The sequence below is a fragment of the Ceratotherium simum genome, chromosome 25, assembly GCF_057802395.1.
Source record: "Ceratotherium simum simum isolate JZ-2026a chromosome 25, ASM5780239v1, whole genome shotgun sequence".
NCBI lineage: Eukaryota > Metazoa > Chordata > Mammalia > Perissodactyla > Rhinocerotidae > Ceratotherium > Ceratotherium simum.
The window spans coordinates 16,452,232-16,475,175 of NC_141924.1; the positions used below are offsets into that span (position 1 = coordinate 16,452,232).

Sequence of the window (22,944 nt, forward strand, 5' to 3'; positions counted from 1 at the left end):
TCAGGCCTCTGTTCCCCAATTCTGTGGCTTGAAGATGAGGTTGCTACAGTGCTGATGTGAGCTCACGCTGCTCTGACTCCAACTCCCCAAGAGAACGCCCAGCATGAGCACTGGGCCACCCCCACTTATTTTGGTTCCTTGGGAGACTTCTGAATAGGACCCTTATCAGGGTGGGGATCTCTGGTTTCAAAAATTCATCTGCCCCTGCTAACAGGATGCCAGGCCTCTCACGCCATTGGGCAGTGCTGCACTCTGGAGCCCCCGGGGCCTGTGAGCGGGGACAGGGAGCCTGTGAGAGACTGGTGCAGGCTCACCATCCCCGGGGGAGCTCAATAAAGCTATTGTTGGGAAGGGAAGAGAGAAAATAGCCGACAAGATGTGTTCTGTCCTCCGTGACCTGTCTGTGTTCCGGGAGGGGCTGGCATGTTGCAAATGAGTGGAAATGGAAACGGCCTTTGCAATCCGTTTGAACAGCTTGGGAAGGGGAGGGCGGGGCGTGGGGAGGAGACGTGGGTGGCAGTGGAAAAGCTGCAGTATTCCTTCTCTGCTGACCTCGGGCAAATGGCGTGCCTCTGATTTCCCGTCTATTACATGGGGCAGGGGAAGAACGCTGACCTATATAAACCGCCTGGTACCATTCCAGGCCCTTACGAGACGCTCAATACGTGCAGTTCTGACTAGCCTGGGAGATTCTATGGTGAGTGGACTCACTCTGTGTGCAATTCCGTGGCACCCACTTTCATTTCTCGAGCTCTAACAACTGACTTTAGAAACCTGTCAGAATGTCCCCAAATTCTGCTGATTCTGTCCTTGAAAAGCTCTTGGCCTGGCCTCTAGAAATTAAGACACTAGTTTATAAGGACTTGTGTACAAAGATATTTAGTGAAGTCTTCCTTGTAGTAGCAGAAAGAGAGAGAATAACACAAATGTCCATCGATAGGAAAATGGCTGAAGAATTGTAGCACACGTGACCTGCGGAATATTGTGAAGTTATTACAACTAGTGGGTTAGGATTGCATCTATTGACAGGGGATGGGGGGGGTGGGGGTATGTATGGTACGAAATTAAGTGAAAAGAGCCATTTTTGAAAAAACAGACATCAACTTCAACCGTATATGTGTACACATGCTTGCAAAGACTAGCGTGGAGAGTGATGAGCAGGAATACACACCAGACACACCAGGCGGGTGAGATCAGTTACCTGAACTGGGGAGTGGGGAAGGGGTATAAGAAAAAAAGGTGGTGGCACAAATAGAACAAAACTTATGGGGTAATGTTATGTGAGACTATAGATATAAAATTCTATCTCTGATATTATTGCAGAATATCCTGGGTTTTTTATTGGACATAAAAAAGAGGATTATAAAGTAATAAGGAAATAAAGTAAAGGAGCAATACAAACACTGATTTGATTAGATGATGAGGTTGTGGACAATCTTCATCTCGAATTTCTGTGGTCATTTTATTACAATGATTTCAATTAAAAAGTGTCACAAAATAAAAAAGAAAGACTCTTGGGAGTGCCCCTATTGTGTCCACCGTCCCCATCCCAGTCCAGACTTTGTGTTGGTTGTAATCAATTCTGAATTAGTCTTTGGCCCTTTAGTCTCTCTCAATACAGTGCATCCTACCCATAGCTGGCAGGTCACTCTCCTGTTCCAGAATTGAGCTGTTTCCCCATGGCCCATCCAAGCAACCTAAACTCTTCCCTTCAGCTTTGAAAGTCCCCAGTAATCTGGTCCCAAATTGCCTCTTCCTTCTCCCCAACATCAGCCCAGAGCTCTGCTGGCCAGTTCTAGAAAGAATGCTGTTCTCAACCAGTCAAAGTAAAAAATGGCAAAGGAAACTTTCCCCTAGTATCAGGAAAATCCAATGCTTTGGACAAATTTTCAACATATTTTCTTTGAACTATCTAACTCTAAATTCTCAGATTCTTCTAGATTGACTTTCTGCATCCTATAAATCCAGATACAATTTCTACTCCCACTATTTCTGACAAATAATATATTCTTCCAATTTTATTTAAGAATGCTGGAGAAGGGCATTCTGTTCAAATACATAGTTCTATTTAGCAATCATGTCCGAAATAGCTTTATTACAGATAAACTCATATTGAGTATCATAAAATAAGTCCTTCCTTCCTACAGGTCTTTGTTCATTAGAGCTCACGAAGAATCTAAACACCCACCCACCGTGGGAAGACCACAGTGCTCTGCACCATTCACCCCTTGAAGAATGCTGAACCTTCCCTCCACCCACCCACAACATACTCATCCTTCAGAATCCTTCTCAGAGCCTTCCTTTCCTATGGAAACTTACTCATGACTCCACCCAGCCCAGACTTGCCTGCCATGCTGCCTTGTTGTGCTCTTTCATTGTACAGCCCATCTCTCTAAGACAAGAAGTCTTGTCTCAGTCTTCTGTGTGTCCTGCACAGCACAAGACACAGAGCCAATCACATAGTTCTCACTCAGTTAACACCCACTGAATTGATTTGATTTGATTGATCATTATGATTAGAGGAAAGCATTTATTGCACCCAGCTATGCGTATGATCCCCAGGGAAGGGTGCCTTGGTAGAATGCTTGATTGAAAGTCAAAACCCATGAGCTTGACTTCCGGTTCTGCTACCGTGTGGCATGAAAACAATCTCCTCATTCTTTGGGCTTCAGTTTCTAGGAGGACACATATATTAGTTTCTTATTGATGCTCCAACAAATTTAGCATCTTAAACGAACAGTTCTGTAGGCCAGAAGTCCAGGATGGCATGACCAGTTTCTCTGCTCAGGGTCTCATAAAGCCGAAATCAATGTGCCGGCCCACTGCACTCCCCTCTGGAGTTCAAGATCCTCCTCCAAGCTCAATCTTGCTATTGGCTGAATTCAGTTCTTGGTGGCTATAGGTCTGAGGTCTCCGCTTCTTTGGGGCTATCAACCACGGGCCGCCTTCAGCCCCTGGGGGCTGCCCACCTTCCTTCTCACAAGGCGCCTCCGCCTCAAAGCAGCAATGTGTGTTGAGTCTTTCTCATGCTTTGAATCTCTCTGCCTTCCTCTTCTGCCACCAGACTGAGAAAGTTCTCTGCTTTTAAGGCCTCATGTGATTCAATTAGGCCAACCCAGATAACATCCCTATTTTAAGGTCACCGGGGCCATATAACACAGAACGATCATTGTATGACATTGTAAGACAATCTCATCACACTGACAGGCTCCAGGGACTAGGGTGGGACATCCTGAGAAGCATTCCTAGAAATTCTACCTACCACAACTTGGTAACATGGGAGCCAAAAAAAATTATTGCGAATGTTCTTTCAGATTAAAATTGCAACCTTTAATCCCCTCTGATTCCTCCCTCTGGTGTAGCCCCCTGATTTTCCTTTATTGGACTTCACATTCCTTCCCCCCATATGACCAGACACTGCCAAGCCAGAGCCTCTGCTCTCCTTTCTCCATCATCCAGCCTTCCTTTTCTCTCTCCTCGCCCCACAAAGCCAGAGTTCGCTCCTTCCTCCCCTCGCTTCTACTTTACACTTTGAGTCTGAACCTCCACTTGGTGCTAAGCAGCTTTACATTGCTTATTTCATTTCTTCTTGCCCCAACAATCCTGTGAGTTAGGCATTATCATCCCCATTTTGCAGATTAGAGAACTAAGGTTCAGAGAGGTTAAATATCTAGCCCAGGATTGAACAGAGCAAGTTTAACTCCAACACCCAGGTTCTTTCCAGTACCCATCAGTGTGGGGGGAAATGAACAGGCTGGGAGGGGGGTGGGGAAGACAGAGCACATGCATTTTTCCTCACCTGAAGCTCTACCTTAAAATGAGGTGGAGGTGAAGCCCCAGTAGCGACCTGGTCAGTTCATGGATGGCTGGGGGTGTCTAGGGTCTGTGAGTGGATGGCTGGGTGTGACGATTCTGCTGGGGAACAAAAGCCACTTGGTAAAAATGCACCTAGTCATTCTATTTCCTGTCCCTCAGGTTGGTAAAATTTGTCTTTCAACCTCAAGTGTTGGGAGTTCTTGCCCTGCCCACGAGAGCATAAGTCGGTACAACCACTTTGGAGATCAATCTGGCAGTATCTAGCAAAGCTGAGATGAGCACTGTCCTGACCCAGCAATTCCACTCCTGGGCTTGTGCCCTGGAGAAGCTCCCCTACAGGTGCAGAGGAGATCATGTTCAAGAATGTTTGGGGGCCAGGCCGGTGGTGCAGGCAGTTAAGTGCACGTGCTCCACTGCGGCAGCCCGGGGTTGGCAGGTTCGGATCCTGGGCGTGCATCGACACACCACTTGTCAAGCCATGCTGTGGCGGCGTCCCATATAAAGTAGAGGAAGACGAGCACAGATGTTAGCCCAGGGCTGGTCTTTCTCAGCAGGAAAAAAAAAAAAAAAAAAAAGAGGAGAATTGGCACTGGATGTTAGCTCAGGGCTGATCTACCTCACAAAAATAAAAAAATGAGTGTTTATACTAGTATTGTTTATAATTGTGAAAATAGAAATGACTTACACATTCATCAGCAGGAAATGGACAAATGGTAATGTGTTCATAAAAAGGAATACTATGCAGCAGTAAAGAATGAATCAGAGCTATATATATCAACACACATGAATCTCACAAACATAATGTACAAAAAAAGCGGTAAAAGAATAGGTTCTTTGATAACCACTTACATAAAGTTTAAAAATGTGTAATATATATTGCTTGAGAGTTATATGTAACAGTTAAAATAGGAATAAATGCAAGGGAATAATAAACACAGAATTCACATAATGGTTAACTCTGGGCTGGGAGGGAATGGAATGTGATAAGAAAGAAGTACATCAGGGGCTTCAACTCTTTGGACAATGGTTTATTTCCTAAGCTAGATGATGATGTCCGTGATATTGCTCTTGAAGTTTTTTTTCACATGTGAAATATTTCATAATAACAATTAAACTGATAAATAATTACGACCGGGAACGTGCTTATCCCATAACATTAAGCAGAAAGAGCAGGAAGCAAATATGGATATGCACTATACACCCAATTTTGTAAGAAGAGAACAAATCAAAAGAAAAAATATAGATTAAAAGAAAGGTGAAGAATATCAGCAGATAATACACCACAACTGTTAAAAGTCCGAGGGTGATTTTTATTGTCTTCTTTGTACATAACTACATAACACCTTATTCTATTCTCCAAATTTTTTATAATGAATACATATTGCTTTTGGAATCAAAAACAAATATTGCTTTTTTTTTTAAGATGCATTTGTTCACTCGATATGGTAAATTTTAGCCTGAACTCGGGGGGGAAGTTTTTACTGGGCCTCCACTGCAAGGAGCCCTGGGGCCAGACCTTAGAGGACACTGCTCGCATCCAGCTTGGAGTCTGACAGACCTGAGTCCAAGTCCCAGGTCCACCCCTTCCTAGAAGCTGCCTTGAGTCTCAATTTTCTTGTCTGTGAAATGGTAATAAAATCGCTTTCCATTGTGGGGGTAAAATGAGATGAGGTCCATCGAATGGCTTTGTGACCCACAGCAGACCCTTCTGCAGCAGCTACTGCAGCTCCTTCGTGTCAGACTTGGTGCTGGGCATCAAGAGGGAAGAGCTGGGTTCCTCCTCTCAAGGTCCCCAGACAGACAGCACTGTCAGGGGACAATCCAAGACAGAGTGACAGGCGCCAGAACAGACAACTGCGCAGCATAGAGAGTGGGACATGATTACCCTTGGCTGGGGCCGACCCAATGTGGGGAGTGACATTATTACTAAACAACTAGAAGGGATGACCTTTGCCCTCAAGCAACTCCAAATACACCTCTAGTCACCAAGCAAACACATCTCAAACAGCTGGAAGGAGGAAATGCATAGCCTAGGCTTGAACCTGGCTCCCTCACTTCCTAGCTACGTGACCTAGCTACGAGCCCCACTCTCCTCCTCTGCATCATCGGGGAAGCGTCCGTGCCTTGTAGGTCTTGCTCGGAGGATGGATTGAAGCACAGCTTCCGTATCGAGCACCTTCCCTGGGTCAAGCAAGGTTCTGGGAGCTGGGGATACAACAAGGAGCCCACCAGGCCAAGCAGCTGCCCTCGTAAAGCGTAGCTCTCCAAAGGAGGTCATAGAGGGCAGTCACTCAGCACAGTGCCCGACACAGTGTGGCCAATAACTGCTGGTCCCTGTGGTGGGCGTGACCACTATTATTAAGAAACCTCCTAGGGTGGCCTGGAGAGGGCTTGAGGGAGGGAATGAGAGTTTCCAGACACTTGAAGGTTGTTGGGGGGAATAACGTAGGGCTGAACCTTGACAGGAGTATTGAAGCTGCCATTCAATGGGTACTTACAATGTAAGGGCTTCACACGTGATAACTCATTTAATCCTCACAGCAACCCTATGGGATGGGTACTCATCGTCCCCATTTTACAGATGAGGAAACTGAGGCACAGATCCACGTAGTACCTTATCTGAGGTCGCATAAGTGATAGACTTAGGATTTGAAACCAGTCAGTTTGTATCCAAATTGGTGGATGCCCCAGGCAGGCTGGTTTTAAGAGCTTAGAGTTTCCTTTAGAAGCCAAAACGCTGGCATTCAGGGTGTTGGAACCGAGGCAGGATGACCATCTGTCAAAGCACTCTTGTGGGGATTCCTGGCAATGTCAGATGAATGAATCTTTCTACAGAACAGGCAGTACCCAGAGCCTGGGTGGGGATGCTGTGGGATGCTAATGAGTGATTTCCTCTTGTCTCTTTCAGCTCACAGCCCCACACTTCCCTGTGGTGGTCAAGCTGGGTCACGCCCACGCTGGAATGGGAAAGGTATGGAAGCAGCTCTTATGCTCACGTTAATACTCACACGGCTTCCCCAGACTGCCTGTTCCCCCTCTCCCTGTGTCCCCACTGGCCCCACTTTAGCCCAGCCCCCCAGAGCAGAGCGCTAGAGGAAGCCAGCATACAGTCCCCACCCTCCCCAGCCCACCCTCCTCTGAGCTCCCATAGCATGAAGCATCTCTCCAGCTCAGTCCATACCTGCCAAACCCTACCTGGAATTGCTGCTTAATTATTTCCTATGGTTGTGGATTCAGAGAAATGGATGTAAAGCATTTTATAGACAGTGATTCTTGCGTTCCTGTCATCATCTCCACAGCTAGGCTGTAAGATTGTGTCCTCCTCATCTCTGTCACTTGCAGGGCTAGCACCTAGAAGGTGATGAATATGTATGGCTCCATGGAGGGAGCCCCTGGAGGCATGTGCCTCCACAAAAGTAAATAACATATTTTCAGTCACAGCTGACCTGTTATGACAAACTGCATTGGTCAGATTCTTCCAGTTGTGAACATAGAAACTCAATTGAAATTAGGGGTCAAAAGATAATTCATTGATTCATGCTGCCAGGAAGTCTGGGATAGTTCTGGATAGATTTGGGCAGAGCTGGATCCAGGAGCTCAAAGGATACCGTCAGAGTTCAGTCTCTCTCTATCTCTTGGCTCTGTTCGTTCCTACTTGGTGTTTTCTTCAAATAGTCAAGATGGCTGTGAGTGGCCCACCCTGGTCCCTAAGCTCACCATCCCAGAGGAATAAAGACCCTATCTCTTTCCAGCATGTCCATATCTAATCTTATGGAGGGACATTTGTCACCCTTGCTTGGGTTCCCGTGCCCACTCCCTAACAAGGGGATGTGGAGATGTATTCAGCCCCACTTGAACCATATAGATCAGCTTGCCCACAGGAGAGGGAGGTGGGGGTTTGGGGGAGTGTGGGGGCTACCACAGGCCACCTCTCAAGCTTCTGGCTCAAATGGAACCAAGCGAGAACATGGGGATCTCAGTGCCGTCATCCCCGTTGGAGGGACCTGAGCCCAAGCACAAGGCCCAACACAGGGGTCCTAGATAAGGGACAGCAGGAGCCAGTAGAAACCTTGCTCTGAGTAGGCCCAGCCCAGCCTAAATAATCCTCACCTTGCACCTTTGTTCTTCCCCACCCTGTGAGGCCTTCTGCATCATCTCTTCCCACCTAAACTCCTTCCCCTCAGGCAGCAAAGAATGGAAAAGGCCAGGCAGCTCAGGGCATGACCCCAGCTCCGACATTTGTGTGAACCTGAGCAAGCTGCCATCTGACTTCTCTTGGTCTCCTCACCTGGCAAATGGTGATGCTTCTAATAACTGTCTTGAAAATGAATCCTCCCTCCATGCTACATCTCCCTAAAATATCTACATCATGAGGACCGGGGATTTTGCCTGTTAGCCCACTACTGTATCCCAGGGCTCAGAGTGGCCCCTGGTGCACAGTAGCCCCTCAGTTTGCTGGTTGAGTGGATGAATGAGTGAACCCCTCTTTAGATACCACCCTGTGTCTGTTCCCCACTGCCTCTCCTCCCAATCCTTCCTCCACCCCCTGCCATATGGCTATAGCCCCTTCCATTCCATTGAGGCTGCCCTCCCCCTGGTCCCCAATGACCCTCTGCTGCTAATTTCAGTGGGCACTTTTCTGTCCATATCTGAGTTGACTTCTCTATATCATTTAAACCTTCTGGCCATCCCTTCTGTCCCAAAACTCCTTCTCCAGTGGACTCCGATTCATGCGCCTCTCTTGGCTCTCCTCCCCTCTCTCCCACCACTCCTTCACAGGCTCCTTCAAGTTCTTTTCTTCCTGCACCACCTTTAGTGCTGCTTTCCATCAGCACACACTGTCTGAGCGCTCATCTACTCTCTCAGCGTCAGTGGCCACCTACACACCAAGAGCCCCCAATCACATTTCCTATTCAGAGCATCAGGCTCTTCTAGCCAGTTACCTCCTCTACACCTCCACTTTGTCTCCCATGGAAACCTCAGACTCTATACATCCCAGACCCTGCCCATCATCTTCCCAGACAGCCTGTTCCCCTCCTTGTCTTCATCCTCCTCCTCCTCCTGTGACCATGTCTCTAGCAGGAACCACCAGTCCCTCCGTTCTCAAAACAGAAATCTGAGAATCATCTCCCCTCCTCCAAGTCCAAATGGTCATCAAGTCTTGTCAGTTGCCCTTTGTTAATGTTTCTCAAACCTGTCCCTTTGTTTCCACCCACTGCCACCATCTTGGATAACCTTGATAAAGTTAGAGGGCTCCAAAGAATTAAATTCTGTTTCTAAAGCTTAAAGTAATCTCAGACAGGAAATAAAAAGAAGGAAATACTTAAAGAGACTGATGCAATGCTCGGGGGGAGGGGGGTGCCTCTGAGAATCTCAAGCCCAAAAGGGACACCCAAGACACGGAAAGGAGGACACATCTCCCAGGATAAAAAATGTCACCGACTGGAATAAACTGAGGTTTGCAAAAACGCTGAGATCAAGGGAAAAGGGCTTTTCTCCTTCTGTTTGGAATGAGAAAACTATCAGGAATGGGCTGGACATGCCAACTGAGCAGATGATGTCATGTTCATGGCTGAGAAAAATAAAGCTGGTATCTTCTATGGTACCTCCACCTTCTCTTGAGAAGAAAGATTGTCTGCCTGGAGATAAACCAGGAGAACATTCCTGGGAGGAAGCTGTGAAGAGGCTGTCAATAACCTCAGTGTTGCTGGAAATCCACCTCGGACCCCATGGATGAAATCACTGACTGATCCTCAACTATATTTCACTCCTTTGTTCATATATATTGATTGGTGCCTACTCTGTGCTGAGAACCAGAGGATGAATAGGACCCAGTCCCTCCTCTCTAGGAACTGGGGAGACAGTAACAGAAATAAGTATAACGTGATATGGGGGGGTCTGATGGAAGGCTGTGCAGGGAGTATGAGGATTGAAGGAAAGAGCTTAATTCCACCTAGAGGATGGAAAGAAGTTCCACGTCAGGAGAACTGCACATGGTTTGGTGTGCCTGGAGATTTAAGGAATTCCAACAAACAAGAAAGACTCGCAGATAAGAGATGGACCAATACCCTCTCATATTAAACAAAGACTAGTGATGTCACAGGCACAGAAATCAAAATATAGTAAAAGGCTATGCAGCTTCAGGAGCACCTAGGCAGGTAGGAGGTGATCATGGGGAGCACCGTGAGTCCTTTAGAAATCAGTCAGGCTACACCAATGGCTCTTATGAAGGGAAGTGGGGCTCCGCGCTCCAGGGGACATTCGGCCACGTCTGGAGGTAATTATGGTTGTCACAACTGGGGGTGGGGGCGAGATACTGGCATCTACCAGATGGAGGCCAAGGATGCTGCTGAACATCCTACAATGCCTGAGACGGCCCCCACAACAAAGAGTTATCCAGCCCCACGTGTCAGTAGTGTCAAGGTTGAGAAACCCTGGAAAAAACTAATTTCATTTCCTTCGTTGAAAGTTTTAGCAGACTGGAAATCAGAGGAAGCAGCGGTTATTATAGAGTTCGACATGTTTCAAAGTCTGTTCCAAAGAACTACAATTTTTCAGGTTGGTAAAGGCTATATTTTAGTCAAACAGGTTTGAGAAACTGTGTGTTACAGTAAGTTTCTAGTTCAGAACTTCTCAGTCATCAATTTGTTCATATACGTCGTAGGGGAACAAGAAGATGAAAAAGTGGACAGAATTTCCCAGATTTATCTGACCTGAGAAACTTTTGACCATTTTTTGTTAGTTGAGATGCTTGTCCTTTTATTAATTGGTAAAAACTCTTCACATATTAAGAACACTAATCCTTTGTTATACTTTGCAACTATTTTTCTCCATTTGACAGTTACATGTCCATTTTATTTTCAGTTTTTAACCATTTTTAAAGGTTTTTTTAATGTAGTCAAATGTTTCCATCTTTGGGAGGCAGTAGGTTATAGTGGCTAAGGGTCTTGATCTGAATCTAGCTTACTGTTAGTTGTGAGACCTTAGGTAAGTCATATAGCCTCCCCACCTTAGTTTCTTCTTATGTAAAATTATGATAATAATAATATGAACCTCATAAGCTGGTTGTGAGGATTAAGAGACATTATCCATGTCAAACACATAGCTGGGTGCCTGGAGCACAGTGGAGACTCGATAAATATCAGCTGTCATTATTATTAAGAATGTTCCTGGGGGCTGGCCCGGTGGCGCAAGCGGTTAAGTGCGCGCGCTCCGCTGTGGCGGCCCGGGGTTCGCCCGTTCAGATCCCGGGAGTGCACCAATGCACCGCTTGGCAAGCCATGCTGTGGTGGCGTCCCATATAAAGTGGAGGAAGATGGGCACAGATGTTAGCCCAGGGCCAGTCTTCCTCAGCAAAAAAAAGAGGAGGATTGGCAGATGTTAGCACAGGGCTGATCTCCTCACAAAAAAAATAATAAAATGTTCCTACCTGCTCTGGGGACCCCAAATCCAACTGAAGTCAATAACGGAGATATAACTAAACAGTATCCTCTGTCAGAGACTTTAACTCTTTGAGCTACAAGTTCAGTATGAGTCAGATGAGTAAGGGATTGCCAAAGATGCAAATCCAAAATTACCCAATAAATACATGAAAATGGGCTCAACTTCATTAGTCATTAGGGAAATGCAAATTAAAACTACAATTAGATGCCACTATATAACCACCAGAATAGCTGAAATTAAAAAGATTAATAATACTAAGTGTCTGTGAGGATACGGAACAGTTGGAACACACACACACAGCTAGTGAAAGTGTGAATTGGTACAGCTGCTTTGAAATGCAACTTGACATTACCTACTAAGCTAAGTCACACAAAAGCTCCTCTTTTAGGTATACTCAGCCTAAATGCATGCATGTGTGCACCAGTGTTTATAGGAGCTTGTTCATAATTGCCAAAACCCAGAGATAGCCCATGTGTCCATTGCTAATAGAATAGAGAAATAAATTGCAGTATCTTCAGACAAATGGAAAATTTCTGGCAATGAAAATGAATGAACTACAACAATGTACAGCAACGTGCATGATCTCACAAACACAGCATTGAGTGAAATAAATCAGATACAAAAGAATACCTATTTATATGATTCCATTTATATAAAATTCGAAAGTCTCCGTGTATGTGTTATATTTCAAAATAGAATAACGTTTTGAAAATGTAAACCACTCTTAGGACATATTAATAGAGATCTGATATCCAGACAAAGGCAGAGTTCTGCACTGCACAGTCAGTCCATGGCCAGAAGACTGTATTGAGTTCTGGGCTGTACCCCACCTCTGGGTGTCTGAGAGAGCCATTGGCAAAGGAGTGTGTCCAGGGAAAAATGAACTGAGCCCGGAAGGGCTGGAGACAACGTGACCAGCATCTTCAGAAACGTGGAGCATTGTCGTGGGAATGTAGATTGGACTGATTCTACGTAACATCTAGCAGGCAAGGCTGAGACCAAAGTTAGAGGGAAGTGGATGCCAGCTGTGTTGGAGGAGCAACTTTCTGACAATCAGAGGTGAACATGAACGGAATGGACAGCCCCTTTAGGTAGGAAGCTCTCATCAGTGCTGAACTGGAGTGAAGGTGAATACTTACTGGAGAGTTCCAAGAGCTTTTAAGCATTGCATGAGCTCTTAGCCTGAGATGTTTGAACGTCCCTGAAATGTAGACAATTCTGTGCATATGTTTGTGTGTGGATACGGTGTGAACTTTTTTGAGGGGGAAAGGGTCCGTAGCGTCTTTCAGCTTTTCACAGGGGTCTATGACCCCCCCTCCAAAGGTTAAGACCCCTGGAGATGACTCCTACATTATTTTCCAGTGATGAGAATCTGTGTTTTTTATCAAGACTATGAGCGGTCCTTTGAAAGGAATGACATGATATCATGTTACCATCATAGGATTAGAAGTCAAGTTCATGGCCAACTCCCAGCAGAGTGTGGGGCTAAAGTTTGTAGAATCTGGAATCAGGGTTTCTGGTTTGGATCTGGATTTACCACTTACTGGTTGTGTGTCCTTGGGCAAATTGCTTAATCTCTGTGTGCCTCCATTTTCTCCTCTCTCCTATGAGGCCAATATCTCCCTCCTGGGGTTGTAATGATGATAGAATAAATCAACCGAGGCTTAGGAGGGTGCCTGGTAAACACTCAGTGAATGGGAGTTTTAAAAACCCACTACAAATATAAACTGTTATTTTGATTACTTAACTGCTTGTTTCACCAGCATCCCCAGGAGAAGCCAAGATAACAAACTAACCCCACCCTGGGAGTTGCCTTATCCTCATTTCATAGTTTCGCAGACTCTCAGGGCTGGCGTCCCAGGACCTCATTTAGAAGATAAGAACCCGAGGCCCCAGAGAGGAGAAGGGCCTTGCCCAAGGCCACACAGCGAGAGAGCATCTCCAATAACAAAACAGGAAGGGAATGACTTGAGATTATTCAGCCCCATTCCATACTTTAGAGATAAGAACAGCAATAATAATAATAACCACAGCAATAATAAAAGCTAACGCTCTGTAGACTTTACTCTGTGTAGGCAATGTGCTAAGTACTTCATATACATTCATTCATTGAGTGCAATCCTCATAACCACCCTATGTGGTAGATACTATTGGTACCTCCATTTTACAGATGAGGAAACTGAGGCACAGGGAGCAAGTAGTGAAGTTGGGCTACAACCCTGGGCAGTCTGGCTCCAGTGCCTGAGCTCAGAGAGGTGAAGGGCGTTGCCATGGTCACAGGTTAATAAGCCCAGACCCAGGAATCCTAACACCTCTCCCTGTGTGCACAGGGTTTGTTGTCCAAGAGAAGCCTGGAGTGGTGAGTGACAGGGTGGAGGCTCTCCTGCAGGCAGCCTGTCTGTTCTGGGGGGTCGAGGTGGCAGCTCCTAGATCCAACGTTTCCAGGAGCCCGGGCGTCTCGCACACCCCTGCTTGGCCGGGGCTGCTGCTGCCATCAGCTCCGAGCCACCTGGACTCTGGGATCACCTCTTAGGCTGACTCACTTCATGAGCCTTGCCAGCACAATCTGCTTTTTAAGTGGGAGTAGGTGGCCCAATAACATGGTAACGGAGAGGGAGGGCTAGAAAATGAGCGCATGGGGGTATGGAACCAGGGGAACAGTTAGAAATCAGAAGGTTCCCCGGCACTGGGGAGACTGCCAGAGAGGAGAGTCACCCTGTGTTTCGTGCTCAGCAGAAGCCAAGTCAGGTGAGAGCAGGGAAGAGGCTCCAGCCTGCGAGGTATTCTGGGGAGGAGTGTTCAAGGTCCCTGCCAAACAGTGAGGAAGGAGAAGGGGGAGGGACCCACACCCCCACCGTCCTCCCTCCCAACTCCCACCTCCCCCCATGTCCTCCCTCACCTACCCCGCCACTCCCTTTAGATGACCGCTGGCCTCCTTCACTTTCTGCTTCTCTTGAGCAAACAGGCCCTTAGGAGGGGATCTAACAGACCCTCACACCTTAATGAAAACTTGACGCACTGTGCCCCTTCTCAGAGCCTCTGGCATGAGGTCCATCCCCTCTAGACGCACAATATATACCTACGATCCTCATCATTTACGGACTCCATATTTACGAATTCACCTACTCGCTAAAATTTATTTGTAACCCCAAAATCAATTCTCCCAGCTCTTCATGGTCATTCACAGACGTGTGCAGAGCAGCCAGTAATTTTGAGTTGCCTGATATGCGTGTTCCCGACTGAGGTCAAGCCAGGGATGCTCTTCCTTCTTGTTTCAGCCCTCAGACTGCAAACAAGTGTCCTCTCTCTATCTACTTAGAGCAACATTTTCACATTCTTGTGCTTTTGCTGGTGATTTCATTGTTTAAAATAACCCCCAAGTATAGTGCTGAAGTGCTGTCTAGTGTTTCTGAGTGCAAGAAGGCACTCAGAAAAATAGATGTGTTCGATAAGCTTCGTTCAGGCGTGAGTTATAGTGCTGATGGCTATGAGTTCAATGTTAATGAATCAATAATATATAGTAAATGAGGAGTCCTTAACCAGAAATACACATAAAACAAGGTTCTGTATTGATCAGTTGATGAAAATGTTGTGACCGGAGGCTCACAGGAACCTAACTCTGTATTTTCTCTAGGAGCCAGAGTTCAGTATTCACTAAATCAGTGTTTGCTGCATCGTTATGGACCATAACTACCACAAATGACGAGAATCAACTGTGTGTATACTATTTGTACATAAGTGTGTATATATCACACACACACACGTATTCTATAAAGAGTCCTAAAGGTCTCTTTCTTTCTTTGGATGCCAAAATGCCATGATTCTTTTTGTTTTTTTGTGTGTGTGTGTGAGGAGATCAGCCCTGTGCTAACATCTGCCAATCCTCCTCTTTTTTTGCTGAGGAAGACCGGCCCTGGGCTAATATCCGTGCCCATCTGCCTCTGCTTTATATGGGACGCCACCACAGCATGGCTTGCCAAGCAGTGCGTTGGTGCACACCCGGGATCCGAACCAGCAAACCCCGGCCCGCCGCAGCGAAGCACGGGCACTTAACCGCTTGCGCCACTGGACTGGCCCCAAAATGCCATGATTCTGAAGCAAACTAAAACAGTCATTTTATGACTCTGTCTAACCTGACATTTGTCATGTTGACGATGAAAATCACCTGGATCATCAACTCATTTTTCTTAAGGGGGTTTAAAGTGAAGATCTCTAATGGTGGCACTTCCTCTGCCAGTTCCCACATCCTTGCACCATCCTTGGTTCACTGGAAAGAGCGTTGACCCGGCTTCAGAAACGTGGGTCCTCCCGCCAGCCCCACATTCCCTGGGGCCAGTGGTATCCACCTGGGCAAGTCGTTTAAACACACAAACGCAGTGTGTCAAAATTATCCAATAATCATGATTTTCCTCACCCAATCACTTGGAAGAACTAGTGGGTAGAAGTGCGTTAAAAAGTATAAAGCTCCATGTAAATGGGAGACGGGGAGGTGAGTGAAGGAGAGAGTATGGGCTTCGGATTTAGACCTCTCTGCGCTCTGATCCGGGCTCTGCCACTTGCCAGCACTGTGACCTGGAGCAAGTTCCTCGACTTCTCTGGGATAACCCAAGGCACATCAGATGGGATGAACAAAGGAACAGAGGGAATGTATTAACTCCCCAGCGCCCATGAGTGCCTTCAACATCTCCTCTAACCCTCAGAGGCACCCTGAGATGGATTTCTGATCCCAGCTTTGCAGAGGTTCCAAGAGTCATTTTGCCCAGGGTCATAGATATGTGGCAGAAGCAGGATTCGAACCAAGGTTGGCGAGTCCTTCAGCCCTTTTCTTTTGCTGCCTGGGACCCTCAGGAACACCCTGGTGGAATCATCTCTTCCCATTATAAGGCGACCAGCCAACTTAATCAGAGAGCTGATTTATAAAGAATTTCGCAGGGCTCCGCCCAAGACCCGTGTCGGTACCTCGGAGACCAGCACTGACCTTTGCACATGAACCGCTTTTGTTTGGTGGACTGACCTCACCCCAGGCCTGGAGCCAAGACCAAGAGCACTCACGCAGGAGGATGAGAAGAAGAAGGAGACTATCACCCCTGCCACTGTGGTTTAAAGACTTTGTCGCCACATCACCTGTGAGCCCATTTTGTCAAGAGGGGCAGGGGCACGGGAACAGACTCAGCTGGCACTCACCACACAACTCCCCCGTGAAAAACAGAATATTTTTGAACTGACAAATATTGAGAAGCAGGCAGATTTCCTTCTCCTTTTCTCTGTTTTCCTGGCGATGTCTGTTGACCCATCTTGGCATTGCATGTAACAAAGGCCAGAGAAGTTGTCCCCTAGGAGCCTCCCAGAAAGAGGAGGGGGCACACATTGCCTGCTGGGGTGGGGAACGCTCTGTATAACTTACCACGGTTTGATTACTGGCTCCTTACTTTTCCCCCGGCATCAGAGTCCCATACACAATTTACAAAATGATACCTCTGCATGGGGAGCCCGCTCAGCCCAGCCGTCCTTCGAAGTGGGTTTGCCATCATGACACCCATTTAACAGATGAGGTAAGCAGAGGTCAAGGAGGCAGAATGACTTGCACAAGGTTGCACACTGCGTGCTGTGAAGGCTGCACGTTCTGCGCACCGGTCCTGGTGCCCATGCAGAGGAGGGCAGCCTCCAGAGAGCTCCGCCAGCCCTTCTGGAACCCAGCCTGTGTGTCCACTGAGGCCTCCCTTGGCCAAAATGTGCAGGCACAGCCCCTTCTTCCTATCGTCAGGCGAGAGAGATGATGTCCTAAAAGAGGCAGAGGCCGCCTGCCTTAGCGAGGCCGCGGCTCTGGGCAGCCGCCCCCCGAGCTTCCTGGAAGTGAAACCAGCCGCGTCTCTGGCTTCTTGGAAGCAGCTCCAGTTGGGGGCAGCTGGCGTCATTGCTGACAGGTAGCAGTGACAGGGTTGCTTGTGGGGGAGAGCCAGAGAAGGATGTAAACAGTAGGCTTATTACGTCTTGGAATGTGTGTGCATGCACGCAGGCACGCACAGGTGTTTGGGGGCAGGGTGAGCAGACGTCTGAAACACGGTTAGCAGCAGCCTCTACTCAGCCTGCAGACAAACGGGACGCTATTGGCAGACCCCGTTCTCCTGCCTCGACTCCTGGCCTCCAGCCGCACGAAACCTGCGCACCAACACCCCGTCCTCCAGGAGTGAGGCGAGAAGATGCGAGGGAGGCTGTGTGGAAGGACTGTGAATGCTGGTTGGCTTTCTCATGTCATGACACTCGTAGAAAACGGTTGTATTTAGAGGATTCAGAGGGGTTGACGGAGGAGGCCGAAGGGAAGGGCCTGAGGGAAAAGGGAACAGCAGCAAGGGCACCATTGGGATGCTCTGGGTGGTGGACCAAGTGAGTGGAGCCCCTGAAATCAGACAGACTTGAGCTCCTTGAAAGCCTCACTACTCAAAGTGTGCTCTGTGGAAGGACTGGCAGCCCCAGCACCACCTAGGAGCCCCTTAAAAGTGCAGAATGCAGACCTGTCCTCAGACCTGCTGGATCAGATTCTGCATTTTAACAAGATGCCCCGGGGGCCCGCACGCTGCTCTGCACACCCGGAGGACATGAACTCAGATGCCCCCGGATCCAGGCGGTTACTGTAACGAGCTGAGAGCCCACATGGGGATGTGATGACCCAGGAAGGCCAGGCCAGCCTCCACAGGCAGCCACAACTCAGCCCCGGCCGGACCAAGCCCTGGGAGACCATGCGGCCCAGGACGGCCTGACTATCTGTGTCTTTCTCTGCGTCTCTGAGATGAATTCTCCTGATTTTAATATATTGGCAACTAATTTAAAAATCTTTTGAAACGCTGTACAGACCAAATAAAACACATCTGTTGGCCACTGACCACCTTGGGGCACCAGTTGGGTGCCAACAACTTCAGAGTCTGAGGGTGGTCTTGCCCACTCTTTGCAGGGGGCCGTGAAGCCTAATGGTTAAGGCCAAAGGCTGTGCAATAGCCCCGGGGGGTTCAAATCCCAGCTCAGCCACTTCCCAGGTATATAACCTTGGGCGAGCAATTGACTTGGAGTCTTTGTTTTCTCATCTGTAAAATGGCCCTAATAACTCTCCCTAATGGGTGAGGTGTTGCCCTGCAGACTAATTGAAACAAAGCACTTAAAAAATTTATGGATATTTAAGAGATATTAATTTACTTCCTCTAGGACCTAAATACTTCCTACACTTTCAGAGGCTTACAGATCACCTGGGGATCTTGTTAAAAGGCAGATTCTGATTCACGAGGCCTGGGTGGGGCCTGCCTGGGAATCTGCATTTCTAACAAGTTCCCAGGTGATGTCAGTGCTGCTAGCCCATGTCAGCTAGTCATGCCAGTCAGGGGTCAGCTAACTTTGGCTGTACAGACCCAGAAGATAAATGTTGTAGGCTTTCAGGCCACATGGTCTGTTGCAACTCCTCGACTCTGCCACTGCAGTGTGAATGCAGCCCTAGACAACACGTAGGTGAATGAGTGGGGCTGATGTGCCAACACAACTTTATTTATGGGTGCTGAAATTTCAATTTCATATCATTATCATGTGTCATGGAATAGTATTCTTCTTTTGATTTTTTTCCAACCGTCTGAAAACCACTCTTAACTCGTGGGCCACACAAAAGCCGGCAGTAGCCCTCAGGCCGTAGTTGGCAGACTCCTGCTCTCAGCCATCTTAAACTCTGAACGCAGGCAGCGTACCCTGCTGGATTCAAAGCTTGCTGGGTGCACAGGCAGCACCCACTGACTCCGCCTCGCCTCCTGGCCTAGGCCGGTGCCCTGGACGGCGGAAAGGCCCTTCCTTCTGTCTGCACAATGCGCAGGGGCCTGGGAAGCTGAAGTGTTGCCGTTCAGAGCTGACACTTGTCCGGTGCCTCCCTTCCCTTCCATTCAATCTCACAGTCACAGTGTCGCTCCATAAACAGGCGGGCAGAAGAATCAGTGACCCGGGAACTCAGTAACAACAGAAGGAGCTTTGATTTATTAAGGGGAAGAGCAAAGGAAAGAAACCAGCACACTGATAAGAAGGATAATGAGGCAGTTCCCTAAACAGTCCATCAAACCCTCCGTTGTTCCCATCACTTCCCACCCCACCTTCCGACCCCTGGCAGCACATGACCTAGGCAGCAGGGGCGAGGACATACTTTGGGCTCTGGGGCTCAACATTCAGAAGGATTGGAGGAGGGGCAAAGCTTTTGGGAATTTGAGGCCAGGGGCTCTTGTATTCATTCAACAAATATTGATGGATTTGGCGCTCTGCGGTTCTGAGTTAGGGACTCAGTAAATGTTTATTGAATCCTTTGGCAAATATTTATGAACATTTGTTATAGGCAAGGAGTGGGCTAGACCCTGGGCTGGAGGACTCTTGTTAAGATCCAGAGTTGAAAAAGACGTGGCTTTTTCAATTTCAAATACAGGGAATTTACACACAAAAAACAAACTAGACTACGTCTAGTGCAGGGCATGGCAGAGTACCACGCGCAGGCCAACCCCAGCCCCTACCTGGTTTTGTTAATAAAGTTTTATTGTAACACAGCCCCGCCCATTTGTCCATATTGTCTATGGCTGCTTTCACACTATGACATCAGAGTCAGATAGTTGTTTTTTTGTGTGTGTGTGTGAGGAAGATCAGCCCTGAGCTAACATCCATGCTAATCCTCCTCTTTTTGCTGAGGAAGACCGGCTCTGAGCTAACATCTATTGCCAATCCTCCTCCTTCTTTCTTTCCCCACCCTCCAAAGCCCCATTAGATAGTTGTACGTCATAGTTGCACGTCCTTCTAGTTGCTGTATGTGGGACGCGGCCTCAGCATGGCCGGAGAAGCGGTGCGTCGGTGCGCGCCCGGGATCCGAACCCGGGCCGCCAGTAGTGGAGCGCGCGCACTTAACCGCTAAGCCACGGGGCCGGCCCAGAGTCAAATAGTTTTTACAGCCTGCAAAGCCTAAAATATTTACCACTGTACTCTTCACAGAAAGAGTTTGCTGATTCCTGGTCTAGTGCAATGCTTTTCCAAAAATTTGTATAGCAAACCACAGTAAGTAATACATTTTGCCTTGCCACCTGATTCCAGATATTAAAAATATATACTGAGATAAGTTTGAAAGAACAATACTTGCCCTTTCTATGTGCAAGGCATTCTGATACATTCTTTTCCAGTCTATTTCATTTTTTAAAATGTTGGTTGTGACCCATTAAATTGATTTGATGACCCATTTCAAACCCACAGTTTGAAAAATACTGGTTCCCTGGAAAGCAAAGAATGTTCATTCATTCATTTGTTTGAGAAATATTTACTGACTGCTTTCTACATGCCAGGCACTATTGTAGGCACTGGAGATGCAATATTGAATACCACAAAGTCCCTGTGCTCATGGAGCTTACATCCTATGTGGGGAGGCAGAGGATAAAAGAATAAACAAATAAAACTACGATATGACAGGTGATAAAAAGGGCTCTGAAGACAGAAACAGGATAAGAGAGACAGGGCATGATGGGGGGTGTGATCAGGGAAGACTTTCTGTGAGTTGACATGTGGAGGAAGGAGAGAGTGAGCCATGTGGACATATGGAGGAAGAGCTTGACAGCAGAAGGAAGAGCATGTGCAAAGGCCCTGGGGCAGGAGCCACCTCTGTGTGGTCAAGGATCAGGCAGAAGGCCAATGGGGCTGGATGAGTGCTTGAGGTGAAAAGTAATAGGGAGTAAGGCTGGAGAGTTGGGGAGAGGTGGTGGAAGAAATCATGTAGACAATTGACTGGAATCAAAGCAGAATGACATAAACTATATAGCAGAAATACAGGCCAAGTGCTGAGAAGAGAGTCCAGATAAAACTGGACCATGATGGAGGTGGAAATCTCCAATGATTCATTCGTTTGTGCAAAAAACAAGTATTGTAATGTGTGTAGGCACTGAGCTGAGACAGCAAATAAACATGGGCCCTCCTCCAAGGAGCTCCGTTTCTAATAGAGATAGCAGTTCCATGCGTCATGGTGAGCACTCTGGACTCTGAATCTAGAGATAGCAGCCATGCAAGCAAATAATTAATGTCAGGGGAATGTCAGGGGAGTGGGAGCCCCTTCGAGGGGTACCAGGGAAGACTTCCACGTGGCAGGAAATTTCGGCTGCATCCCGAAGGACGAGGAGACATATTGCAGGTGGATAAAGCCGAGAAAAGCATCCCAGGCAGCGGGACCCACGTGCAATGGCATAAAGACCCAAGAGGGCATCGCAAGCTGCCAGCTGTGGTGGGAACAGTGGCTCTCAAGCCTGGCCGTGCATTAGAAGCACCCAGGAAGCTTTGAAATTATACCCCTACCCGGGCCACCCCCAGAGACTCTGCTGTGATTGGCTGGAGTGGAGCCCAGATACTGGCCTTTTGTTATCTCCAGGAGATGCTGATGTGAAGCCAGTATTTCACAAGCCTGGACGAGGAGGTGAGACTGGGAAGAAGTAGATCACAGACACATTTTATGCTGCACTCGAGCAGTCGGACTTTATCTTCTAAGTAAGAGAGATACCCACTGGTGGGTTTTAAGCAAAGAATGGGCATCGTTGGATTTGTAAGGTAGAAAACACTCTGGCAGCAGTGTGAGAAAAGAGAGGAGTGGAGGCGAGCAGGGAGGAGATTAGAGCCCCCGGGGACCCAGAAGGAACAAACTGTAGCAGTTCTGAGAAGAAATAAGGGTTTGAACCCAGGCGGGAGCCAAGGCAGCGAGGAAGGAGATAAGGATGCAGTCCAGAGATATGGGAAAGGCAGCGCTGAAAGAACTTAGGGACCACATGGATGCGGGGCAGGAGAGAAAACTGAGCATATGATGATTCCATCACCGAGATGTGAAATCAAGAAGGATAGGCTTGAGGGGGAAGATGATGAGTTCAGTTTTTAACATTTGGAGTTTGAGGTACCCGTGGAAAACAACAATAATGATAATCACGAACGATTTAGTGACCTCTTACTAGCTACCAGGCCCTGTGCTCCATGCTTTACGAGCATTGTCTGAAATAATGTCACAGTAGCTCTATGAGGTAGATAATCTGATTGTCCCCATTTTACAGAAGGGAAAACTGAGGCTCGGAGAAGCGAAGTAAATGGGAGAATGATGACTGCCGTCTCTGTGCGCACATGCCACTTTGCACAGAGCTGGGCAGGTGGTGAGTGCTCAGAAAATGGCAGTGTTATTAATTATTATGATCTTCTCTCCACCAGGGGAAGGAAACACAGGTCAAGTCTGCAGAGAGGGGAATCAGTCCTATTTAGGAGCCCTGTGTGTATATAGATGTGTATAGTCTTAGTATATACAGATGGATATATCATATATAGATATATAGAGAAAGGCCTTAGTGTGTATAGATGTCGCTAGACCCATACTCCCTCTGTTGCTGCTTTTATTTTTGGCTCTCTAATTAGGCATCTCAAATGCCCCTTGACCTTACCCGTTCTCCAGCCCTCTTCCATGCCCACCCCCTAATTATTTTATTTTTTTAATTTCTTCTCCCAAAGTTAATCTCAGGCTACTCGCATTTGTTCTGTTCTGTGTGGGAAATTGTGTTTCTGGCCACGCAGCCAGAATAGGGTTTTTTCTTGCGGAGAGAAGGGGAACTTTATTTATTTTTTCTAAAATATAGCTCCTCTCGCCTGTTCCAATGCCAAATAAACAAAGCTGCT

At 47.4% G+C, this 22,944-nt stretch overlaps 1 protein-coding gene across 1 annotated transcript in view; it reads left to right on the forward strand.

Annotated features, from left to right (window-relative positions):
• Positions 1-22,944, forward strand: part of SYN3 (synapsin III) — a 425,920-nt gene that overhangs the window by 344,724 nt on the left and 58,252 nt on the right. Inside the window, exon 6 of the mRNA XM_087448985.1 lies at positions 6,725-6,787. Coding sequence (XP_087305111.1) covers positions 6,725-6,787 — 63 coding nt within the window. The remainder of the gene's footprint in view (positions 1-6,724; positions 6,788-22,944) is intronic.